Genomic DNA, 12574 nt, shown 5'->3' on the forward strand with positions numbered 1-12574 from the left:
TATTGTAATTTTGTAGATTATTGTAGAGAAGTCATTCAACACAAATCTCTTTTTGCCTAAGAATACACGCACACACACACACGTATATATATATATATATATATAATATATATATATATATATATATGTATTATATATTATATATATATTTATATATATATATTATATATATTTATATATATACAATTGAATACAATTAGATAAAAAAATACAAAATTTAAATAAAGAAAAGACATTTTTAAAAAGTCTTTTTGAGATGAGTCCTCAGCGCTTGACTCAATACAGTCCATTTAGCTCCTCGGTGACTCTGGTTGCGCTGAGGTAGAAAAACCTGAATAACAAATAATTGTGTTCTATGAAAAAGGTGGATATTTCCCTCGTGTTTTACCCTTGCTGAAAGTATTGCATGGTGAGCCGTTAGACCTTAGGTGGAGGTACTGGCCTTAGTGCCTATTGAGAAAAGAAATAAAACACACAATGTTTGTAATTATTTATAATTAATTATAATTATGACAGTTATGATCATGATTATTTTTACTATTCATGATTATGATGATAATTTTTACTAATTCTTTCCCAGTCTCCCATCACATGAATCCAATGTCATGTCGAAGACTGTTACTGTCCCACCCGCCAATATACTAGCAATTTGTAAATCAGCCAAGGTTAATTTGTAACCGAGAAGAGTCCCGAAATCAGCCAAGGTTAAACTTTAAACTAAAAGGGTGTATTTGAGCTTGGCTAAACTTTCAAAGGTGGTCTCTTGTCTTTGAGCTTTGTTTGTCCACCTAGCCAAGGAAGGCTGTTTCCTGGTTCATGGTGTATGACAAACAAGCATAACCTGAATCTGAGGGCTTGGGTTGGGCATGCCCACTGATTTCATAGAGAGCCCATTCATCTATTTTCTACCAGCACAAATGCCCTGGAGCCAATCACTGTTGAAGTTGGGGTAGAGACAAAGTACACGTCCGAGTTTTGATTACATTAATTGACTGGATTAAGTGAAAGAGCACAGAGTTTTGGATTACATCAATTCAATGGATTAAGTGAACGAGCGTTACCTGAGGGACAACCCTGTAGTTGTGGTTTGCGGGATTTGCTCTGTTTGCTGCTGGTGGAGGTGGAGGAGGAGGTCCTTTGGGTTTTGGCCTCCCAGCCTTCAATCATCATCACAGATTATTATAGGTGATTGTGGATTGTTTCATATGCGTAAATTTCATTAAACATTCTAACGTTACCTGCGACACTTGTGTGGGTGGACGGGGAACTTGTGCTTTAAGACTGAGAGCAGCGCTGTCCACTACTGGCTCCTTCCTTACTTGATGAGCACTGTTATAGAAAAATGACAGTTTATCCTGTTGTCGCCACAACGCTGTGCTTACAGTGACATTTTTAAACTGTGTTTAATATGTTTGATGCTTACTTACGTTGGTAACACAGGGCTCTGTCGTTTTTTCCAGATGACGCCCACGATGACAGCAATAATTATCCCCAGAACCACTAATGAAATTGCCACTGCGATGGCAGCAGTTGCTCCTGCAGTGACAGAAAAATTATCACTTGCATATGCAGCAATGGAAGCTTATACTGGTAGAGTTTTTCTAATGAATAACTGCAGGTACCAGTAGAAAGAGCGCTGAACTCGTTGTCTTTGGAAGAGCATGAAGGAGGCAACCAGCCAGGCTCACACTGACACTCACTTTTGTGATTACACACCTGAGAAGTTGAAAGCACAACTGCATTAAAAAAAGAAACATCCATGTTGCATTATCTGTCTCTGTCTCTGTCTCTCTCTCGCTCTCTCTCTCTCTCTCTCTCTCTCTCTCTCTCTCTCTCTCTCTCTCTCTCTCTCTCTCTCTCTCTCTCTCTCTCTCTCTGTCTCTCGCTCGCTCTCTCGCTCTCGCTCTCTCTGTGTCTCTCTGTCTCTGTCTCTTTCACTCTTTCTCTGTCTCTCTCTCTTTTTGTCTCTCTCTCTCGCTCTCCATCTCTCTCTCTCCCACTAGATGGCAGAAGCGGAGGATTGAAGGGCAAAATGATGTGCAGTGTGCCTTGCACTGGAGCCACATTCCTAGTCTGTAAATAAAATCAATTTTATTTCTATAGCATTTTAACGACCACCACCGCAAAGTGCTGTACATATCATAAAAGACAGTAATGAAAATAATAATAGAGTCTTAAATAACTGAGTGTTTTATTCTTCTCTTCTTTTAGTAAATACAAGCACTCCCTTTACAATGCCATTTAGCAGACTGGATAAAGAGGGGCAAGACGGACGCCTCTAATGACCAATAAGAGGGCGCCAGGATCGGGGACACCGAGATTGTAATGTCATGATAACACAACTCAGGGACACTAGCTAGCCATGAATTTATAAAAAATAAAATAAAAGGGTGGGAGCAATCTCTCACTCTTCAGATGGAGCCAAAGCCGCCAGTAGCAAATGGCTTTTTCAGTGTTTTGATGGCATAATAATTCAGAGTGCTCAGTTACTGTTGCACTGCATCCTTTATTTCCTTATGTTTTGCTTCAATTTCCTGATACAAAAATGAGTTCATCATGTTTTATTCTAATTCTATTATAACTGGCCGCTTGAGCATAACAATCACTCCGATATGATCCATGACAAAAATGATTTGAATGTTCAATATAGTTGTTGAAGTACTTACGGCATGGCCAGGACATTTTGCAGAGCAGTTTGTGATTCTGTAAGCATTTGGAAGACTCACGCATTCATTTTCACTGCACACCTGAAAAAGCAAGGCTATCATGTTAGAAAGAGAAGTTGTTAACTACACTGAATATCAAAAAGAGAAAAACAAACACTGCCTGTTACCTTTCCGTCCCCACATTTGGTCCCGGTGTCCACCTGGCCATAGTCTTTAGTATATTCTCCAAAGAAAGCTGCTTTGCAGTCACCAATCCTCACCATGCGGCCATAGTTTGGGTTGTTGTTTCCATTGTGACAGAAGAGTTTCCCACAAAACACATTTCTGCAATGAGCGCAATAGTTTTACTTGTGCAGGTGTACAAATTGTGACAGTGACACCAATAACCTTACTACATTTGATTCTGCAATCGAAGGCAAACAACTCACTCTTTCTGGCAGGGGATGTATTGATCATTTGAGGGACGTTTGCAGAAGGCATAGTAAGTTCCTTTGGTGTTTTGGTTATAGCAGGAAGGACGAGCCTCAATAGCACCTGAGGACACCTAAAGTTGTCACTTCATATCTGCTGGTCCAAGTGCTTATGAAATCCTGACTGAATGTTCATTTCAGTTTAATCTGCACTTAACAAGTCAAGGAACATTGACACTTACTTGCTCCATATAGTTTGAGGCACTGGTCTGATCTTTTTGGACACTGGCCATTATAACAATAACCAGAGCCTTCATCACATGGTAAGCCGTTGACACTGAATACATCCTCAGGACATGTGTCACTCTCCCCATCACAGTATTCTGCGAGATCACATTCATCCTGTTTCCTCCGACACTCCCAAGATCGCGGAAGTATCTGTGGAGACAACAGGACCCATTGCACTTTGATAAGGCCATTTGATGTCCATTTCTCTCGTGGCAATGGGGGGCTATGAGCAACCGTATCCAGCGGGTGGAGAGTCAAGCCATCCAAGTCAAAGTGTAGGACAGTCAGATTTTGTCAGTCAAATAAGTCGAATGTGTTTAGTATGACGTAGTCTTGACCGAAGTATTCACAGATTCCGATGTGGAGTTGACCTATGTGAACACGATAGCTCCCCTGAGCATTTGTTAAGGGAATGTTAACACCCTGCTATTAAAAAGCATTTGGCCTGTTTAGCACCTGGAACACAGAAAATACAATCTACTGAATGCTTGGCTTTTTACCGTGATTTTGTTTGGTTTATGACATCAGTGTCAAGGGGTTTATCCGCCTCTCTTGGTAGAGTGGGGTTCAGCTGGATGATATTATGGGACAAGCTGTATAAACTACCCCGGCAAGTTACATAATTTGCTTTTGTATGTACTATTTTGTGTTTGCGACTGTCTGATTTAAGTGCTCGCTGAGCCTGCAGATATGATTTTATCTTCAATTGTTGGCCATTATTCAAATATCCAGGAACAATTTTTTTTAACAGTGTATCATATGACAGGGTTGTCGAACGCAGCTGTCCCACTTGCAGGACGTGGGGAAGTTGCATTGGGCATTTTCCTCATAAGGGTTGCGGGCGTGCAGGAGCCTATCCCAACGGTCATTGGGCGGTAAGCGGGGTACACCCTGACCAGGTTGTCAACCAATTGCAAGGCACACATAGACAAATAACCTTTCACACTCACACTCATACCTACAGGCAATTTGGAGCGCTCAATCGGCCTACCACGCATGTTTTTGGAATGTGGGAGGAAAATGGAGTACCCGGACAAAACCCATTCAAGCACGGGGAGAACATGCAAACTCCACACAGGAAGGCCGGAGCTAGAATCGAATCTGCAACCTCTACACTGTGGGGCAGCCATCCTAACCAGTGCTCCACTGTGCCACCTACTGCATAATAATAATAATGATGATGATGATAATAATAAAAAAGGACAGTCACTCACCATCCCCCTTGTTGGTTCAAATATAGCTCCTCAAAGTCACTACAGTATCCACTTCCAAATGTGAAACGTGTCAGTATGTCAGAATAAGCACATTTTGTAGCTAACAATCAACTGTCGGATGGAGGTTTATACTCATGGCACCCCACTAGATGGCTGCACCGCATCATATAGCCCAATCGATGACTTAGATTGTACAACTCCAACGTCGCTCACCTTGCAGTCGTCACAACACTCCCCTGCAGCACACTGGGAGCCCTCACTTAGGGTGCAAGTGGTTGCATTGCAGCATGGGTTGGTGCATTCCTATGAAAAGACACAAATGCAGAAATTTTTGTTTTTGAGGACGACAGAAAACAATGTACTACAGTGGTGGCAGTCTTCCTTTTCCGTCTTCACCTGCTAGCCACCTGCAGGCTTATCAGACGAGATATAGTGAACAAATCCGAACACGTTCCAAGCTTGCCATAAATGTCACTGTGTTGAGGAGGCACAATCAATTTCCTTCAAGCATAATGCACCAAGAGTACTTGTGCAAACAAGACAACATTCTGAAAGCAAACCTAGTGGCAACAAATCAGGCTGAGGTTTGTTACAAGCTTCAGAACCAAAGCATATCAGTGAAAACAATAAACTATCATTCCATCAAATCATTAAAACTTGAAAATTCATGTCTGCTTTTTAAATTCCTTAACCCCCCTCTCCCTAAAGCATTATGGCAATTTACATTATTGAACGTAGTTAGGAGACTGACTAATTTTGAGCTCTATTTCATCCATTCAAAGGTGACCACCAAATCTCTAGTCCCGAGCCAGTTTCTTCCAAAAACGTTATCATCAATGGAATGCATCGAAATGTTGCCATTGAAAAAACAACTTTTTGAAAGAACGTATATTTATCAAGCTTGCTATCATGGCTGTAATTCACACTGGGGTAGAATTAAATGTTACTTCATATAGCCATGATGAGTGCCAAAAACACCAGCTCATGCGATAACTATACTAATAAACCACCAATAGCGAATGATACTTTGTAAATGTGTTTGTTCGTGTCAGACTCCTGATGATGCCTTTGGGCAAAATCCCTAACCAAAGTCTCAGACAAGGGAAGCAATGTGCTCCGCCTCATTTTAGCAAAACAGGCAGATTTCAACACACCAACATTGTTGCAAAATTCACCACAGCCAGACATGCTGTCCACAGATGATGCTTGGATAACCTCTAGATATGTCATACATTTGCAATTCAAAGGTTACATCCAGTGGGTCAAGCGTGGCTCTCAAGTGACACAATTTGGATGTGAGTCATGGGAACGTCTAGAGAAACTAACAGAATCAGTCATTCTTTCTGATGAGGGATAAAAATGCAGTCATAGCAAATATCGTCTGCTTGGGGCATTGTTTGAGTGTTGACGTGTTGCCACAAGTTGTCTTGCTGCAATATTCACCTTTGCTTGCACACTGAATGATGAATTGTTTGCCTGGAGAAAAGCCTGTAGTTTGGGTCTCAAAAAAAAAAAATATATATATATATAAAATAAAATATATATATCGACGCCAGTCCTGGAACTTTTATAATGCAACTTAATTGGTCATATGAGATGCATGTGTCACGTGAAACTTAAATGGAATTATATTAGCTCAAACTACTTGGGCACTTGGAGGTGGAGTGTAAAGTCAAGCTAAGTGAAATCCTTGACAAAAGATAGACCTTGAAAGGAAGAGACAAGTTAGGTTCAAAGGTCAAAAGAATTTGCTATGATATCCAGTGTACGCATTTACCTTTTCAGTCCCACAGTCACACTGCTCTCCTTTCTCGACAAAACCGTTTCCACAGACAGACGGCACCACCAGACTCATGTAGTCCGGCTTGTTCAGCATACAGCTTGGGCTGCGGCCGGTCAAGTATTTCTCATAGTCTCTGCTGCTGCAGCTACTGAAAGTGCGAGGGGTGTCCCAGCTGGTGGAAAGGATGGAAAGCAAATATTGCATTAATCAGACGACCATTTGTGTCAATGCAGTGCCTTCTTCCGTCAGGCAAGGTGCAAGTGTTTTCGACATTGGTTGTGAAGAAGAAATGACGCATTTATTTGGCACGCCTTGGATGTCTGTGAGGCGTTTGCATGTCCTTGTGCTGTTTTTTTTTCTTCCAGGGACTGAATCTGAATTAGCCAATGCGACTGTGTTGGTGCACTACATTGTGCTGCGATTAACTGATGACTAGATAGATCTGGTCAGCCTGCCTCTTACCCGAATTTGCTGTGATAGGCTCCACCTCAGCCATTACCGTGAACAGGATAATAGAAAATGAACGGATTTTCAGGAAACAAACTGCAGAAATTAGTGACCCTGGAGCATTCAGTCTGTTTACACATTTTTTCATCAATTTTATAGTAATCTATCAGTGGCTAATTGGAACAATTGTCCATAAAGGCTCTTGAGTTAAAGATACCTTTAAATCTACAAAAGCTCTTATGCAAGCCTCAAAGGCAACAGCTTTTGTCATCACGTGTTGCTGTAATTGTCTCGATAGGTTTTGCATGCATTGTGAATGCAACCACATGTCAGAGGTTCCTTACCTGAGGGCTGCACCCATGATGCAGCTATCCCCAGCGCAGATACAAGCACTGGAGTCATCATGATTCATGCCAAGATTATGGCCCATCTCATGGGCCAATGTGGCCCCCACAGCAATGGCTCGATTGTTGTGGTCCTGTGAGACACTTGCGTCAAATTCCTCAACGTCAACAACAGTGAAGTTCCTCAATTTGCCTTGTTCTCCTTTATTCTAACCTCTGTGACTTTATTTTTTGTGTGTGTAACCTTTAAGCTTAAGTTTTGCAATTCATGAGAAATATCTGACACAAGGTTTCTCAGCAATATATAATTTATTATCTGCAGCATGAGATTTTGGAACTGAGCGAGTGGGGATCACAATGTCTTTTGAGATGCATGTACAGAACAATAACATCTCCTGTTCGGGTCAGTCAAAAGTCGCAATCACCAATAGACTGAGCATGTGTCTGCCAAATATTTACTATCTAGACATCCCATGTTTCGTATAAGAAAAAAGGCTTACCTGTACTACTCCGACAGAATGACCGGAACAGAGAGTCCCGATGTACGCCAGTCCCACCGTTGCTCCCTCAAAGTCAATCCCGCTGAAAGACAAATAGAAACAACATCTTTTGAATGCAAGGTAGGTCTTCCAGAGCCACTAGTCCTTGAACTTTTACAAAATGGGATGGAATCAAATTTAGTACCGCAAACATTGAATGTGAGTTTTAGGATGATAGGACATTTCTGTGTTGGTGTCAGATTGAATCACTTTCAGAGTCATCATTTATAACAAGACATGCCAGCAGGAAGTCAAGCTTCCTTTTTGTTTGACACGTTAAACATGTGTAAAGGAGTTACCCGATTTCATTGTTGTTCTCTAAGTCTGACATGCGAGGTCTTTTGCACATGATGCTACGTATCTGTGATTCCAAAAAGAAATCGCTCACTAGAGTTATACCAATTATGTAAATAGAAACCATTCCGACCTGATAAGATGTGCATTGTCATGTTTCTTTCTCTTGACCAGCTCAGAATTCCTCCATGTCATAAAAGCATTTAGATTAGCGCCGGCCGGAGGAGTGATGGAGATCAAGTCACCATTGGACCAGATCTCCAGCCCGACAAGAGCAATGAAGGTCCTCAGGGGCTTGTATACCTGCACACAACACCAAAACGAGGTCATTAAAATAATTTTAAAAACTCTTTATCAAATAACACACAATAAGATAACATTTTAATGCCACACTAGATGATTTGCAATAATTTATAAATCGTGAGGATTAGTGTTACATAGTAGCAAAGCAATAAAATGTCCACCGAATGTAATCCAAACTTCAGAGGGCAGTGCAGCGTACAGATCATTGTTTGAATTAGTATTAACTCACCATGTTGACAAAGTTGACGACTTCAAATATCCTTTTCCTCAGTGCTGTTTGATCCCGGTTTAGCTTCACATACTGAAATCGCACAACCATTTTAGAGCAGGCTCATGCCCTGTATGTTTTACTGGCAGTCACAGATAAAAAGTGAGATGAACTCATAACAACTTCAAGCATATCACTTCCCCACCAAAAAGTATTCATGATGACATTTGGTGCAGTCTTACCTCACGGTTATCAGCAACAAGGTAGAGTTCAATGTATTTCTGTTGCTGAATGATGGAAATACCCTGAAATACAACAAAGACAGTTAAAGCTCTTGCACTGCAACGAACAGAATTTAAATTCCATCTGCCTACAAAAACAGAATCCCCGTGGCAACAGGCAGCTATAAAATCTACCCTGGCTTCCAAGGTAGGGTTAGGCAATCATGTTTTTCTTGTGAATTCCACATACAGCCGCATCAGAGCCTATACTGTGCATGTGAGTGTCATGGAAATGTTTCTCGAACCGCTGATCTGGAGCGACTGCGGCTTGTTGGTGGCTCGAAATCTGTGCTCCATGTCGTGTTGGTGACACCGCACACAGCGGGTGTGTAGTCCTCTTCGTTGAACTTCATTACGGCATGATCCCCCTCATCATCACCAGTCAGAGGCTCGATCAAGTACCTCTGGGCTGATGTCCTGAAATAACCTCTAGAACAAAATTTAAAAAAATGCTACTGTACCAAATTTAATTACCAGTCCCAGCCATTTAGGTAATTTTGAAAACAGACTGTAAATTAAAGTCATGATTGGTTGAAATGTGTGATGCAAACGTTTTTATGCTAGACATTTAGATTTTGTATGCTACCAATTTAGTGGGAATTCTTTTTTGAAAAGGCCTATTTCTGTTTCAGCGTGACTTTCTGACCAAGGTACACAATGTTATGGTTGTGCAATTCTGTTGTGGAACAAATTAATTGGCCTGCACAGAACCCTGAAAAATTAATTAATTAATTAAATTACACAGGGGGAGCTCCTTGAATCTTGTACAAAAACTTTGCGAACAGCTTGAAAGCTGTAATAGATGTCACCCCAACTCCATATTTTTGTCCGTTTTCACGCCACCTATGTGTGATTGTTGGCCATTCATTCATTCATTCATTCATTCATTCATTCATTCATTCATTCATGGTTAATTGTAAGGCTTACCGAAGTCCATCACAGGTGCTGATGCTAACTGTCGAGTCGCTTTGGTTCACGATCTTCCCATGATAGTAGCAGTGATCCTGGTAAAGATGTGACCATTAGTTTATGCTTTATCCTCTGCATGCATGCATGTTCCATAACTCTAAAAGACTTACAATGTCATTTGGAGAACTCGTGACTTGTGTCCCATCCTCTTGGTAAAAAGTCTCTGAGTAATCTTGAGTGAGTAAGTCACTGAGAATGCAAATAAAAGGATGACGTTATCAGTCATATGTACATACACAGGTTATTTGGTGCAAAATTGTGGATGTAGCATGAGTAATATGGGTCTTTTTTTTAAATCAGTGCAAAAAAAAAACATAAAAAGGATGTGAAACATCTCACTCGTCGTGAGAACAGCCTACAATCAGCAAGTTCTAAGTACCACAGCAACGCCACTTAACTTCTTTCTTTACCATTAATATTCAACTACAATCGTTAGCATTCAACTACAATCGTGAAATAAATGCCATGTTAAACATTTTTTCCAGAAATGTGCTCTTACTTGTTTTTTTGTAAGTGCATTTCGACATCCTTTCCTTCTACAGTCATTGCATACTTCAGGGTCTCTGGCCTGAGGTTCTGCAGAGGAGGGAAACAAGATTGTCTCCATCAAAACAAATATGATAAACTTCATTCTACTCCATCAGACTAATGGAACAAAATGCCACCAGTAGCATTTATCTTAGTAATATGTATTATAGTATGTGACCAAACAAAAAGTGTAGCAAAGGTGGGGGCTAATACAACCGTAACTAATATCAGGGGCTGAATCGATCGCAGATTGGCGGAAGACATTTCAGGCTTATGAGTTCATTCAACAAGAAGCTGAACGGATTCAGTGCCATGAGAATAAAATTCCCTGGATGAAGGAGAATTTTCAAAGGAATAACTGCAACTAACCACTTATCATTATGTTTTATGTGTTTTCTGATTGTATTTGAATAAATCAACTGAGAAGCAGTATACTTCAGGTTGAAACGACACATTTAACGAGTTAAGATTTGCAGAGGACTTTGTAATGTTTGCTCACCCCGGTGTCTCTTCTTCTGACAGAGTGAAGCCGGACAGGTCGTACGAGCTCATAGTCCTTTCCAATCTCAAATAGAGCGGCATGGCTGTCTGTTGAAGGACAGCACTTTATTTTGCTTTGTAATGACAATAACGGAAGAGAAAAAACAACTGTGGGGCTAATTTTGAATTTAAAAACAATAACATGAAAATAATAGTAAGCGATAGGGGGGGTAGACTACTGTAAAAAAGCTGACTCTTCAGTTTAGTGTGAAATGGACTAGGAAAGGAAAAGACACATCCGTCTGTTTGTTGGAAAGCTGCTTCCTGGATTCCGGAGGGTTACAAGGAGACAGCAAGTGCCAATTTGATTTGGATGCTTCCATTGATACCACAATGGTATTCATCTTGCCCCATCTTTATTCAGATTGTCACAAACGCTGTCCGAATAATTCATTTAGTGGTGTCAGTTAAACGTGTTATTAACGTGACTAATTCAACCACCCTTTAATGCCATACATATTTTTAATTGCGTGATTAAGGCTCATTTTGGCCTAATAATATTTGTTCTCTTTTCATGTACTGTTGCCGCAGGAGAATTACAACACCTCACTGGATCTTGTGAGACCAGAAATAAACATCAAGCACGCCACACTGACACTAGTGACACTAGTCTGGGCTTGTTATGCAGAGATTTCATCTGTTTTGTGTTGTGTGTGGGTATGTATGTACTATGTATGTATGTATATATTATATATACTATATATATACATGTATATATACATATATATTTTTTATTATATCTTTTTGTTTTTGTTTGTTTTTTTAACAAGATTCATGTCCTGACAGAATGAAGCCACTTTATATCATTCCAATTTGCTTTGCTATTAAGTGTAAATTATGTGGCAAATTCACAAAATTAATATTATTCTTACTATTATTATTAGAACTTGATCCCGACACTGACATAAGCTATCACCAGCTGCCTTCTTTTATGCAACTTGCTGTTGCTGAAACATACACCATTTCATGATGCTCAGTGGTTTCAAGAAGATACGTTTAGTAAGTACATGACAGCTTACAGACAGGTCAAAGACCTTTACACAAACAGAAGAATGTCATTCCAGGCTTAGTTATTAATTAGCCCATGCACAATGGAGGTAAATGTTTACAATACTGACATACCTGATAGATTGAGCGCGCCATTTAGGATGAGGACCCACAAAAGAAGTTCACGTGTCATCGTAGTATGTGGTAAATGAGCAGATTGTGGCATCGATCAAGTTTTATTCTTTCCACCTACATGCTGTGTTAGTGAGGCCACACCTTCACTCGCTGTCTGTGGAACTGTCACAGTACTTCCTCGTTGACAACAAATACTCCCACAACTGGCCTGAGCACGCCTCTGCTATGCTACAGGAATGCAGGAACAGCTTTGATGGCCTACATATTTTGTGCCAGTAACATTAAATAAAGATTAATTCAGCTTTGTTTGTGTTTTGAATTATTAATATTAAAGTCCCTTACCTGGTTGCTGAGGTAGCCGCTTTTTCTTTTGCGAAAAGCCATCAACCAGCAAACTGTCTCATTCTGCATTGCGGCTGACTCAGCATCAGTCACAGCGCTTACGCCATCTAATAATTTACATTTATAGTATCTACACGTCATTGATTTCTCATGTTTTAGTAAATAAAGTCATAGGGGGTGACCTCAGTTAACTCAGCATAGATGCTCCTACATTGTCCTCAGTCCTGCACTCACTGCACGCATGCTTGCAGTCGCTGTAGAAAAATTAAGACAGAAGACAATAAGGCCAATGTGTC

At 40.4% G+C, this 12574-nt stretch overlaps 1 protein-coding gene across 1 annotated transcript; it reads right to left on the reverse strand.

Moving 5' to 3' along the window:
• Nucleotides 1-387: 387 nt before the first annotated feature.
• Nucleotides 388-12109, reverse strand: adam28 (ADAM metallopeptidase domain 28). Its single transcript, XM_037257718.1, has 22 exons — nt 11937-12109; nt 10774-10862; nt 10246-10322; nt 9857-9935; nt 9705-9781; nt 9023-9206; nt 8739-8801; nt 8518-8589; nt 8119-8288; nt 7653-7734; nt 7153-7286; nt 6356-6533; nt 4792-4881; nt 3319-3514; nt 3095-3200; nt 2834-2990; nt 2667-2747; nt 1623-1716; nt 1428-1536; nt 1239-1329; nt 1062-1157; nt 388-450 (listed from the first exon to the last, which is right to left on the reverse strand). The coding sequence occupies exons 1-22, from the start codon at nt 12025-12027 to the stop codon at nt 418-420; spliced, it is 2349 nt and encodes a 782-aa protein (XP_037113613.1). The 5' UTR covers nt 12028-12109; the 3' UTR covers nt 388-417.
• Nucleotides 12110-12574: the final 465 nt, after the last annotated feature.

Source organism: Syngnathus acus, chromosome 9 (genome assembly GCF_901709675.1).
Source record: "Syngnathus acus chromosome 9, fSynAcu1.2, whole genome shotgun sequence".
NCBI classification, from domain to species: Eukaryota; Metazoa; Chordata; class Actinopteri; order Syngnathiformes; family Syngnathidae; genus Syngnathus; species Syngnathus acus.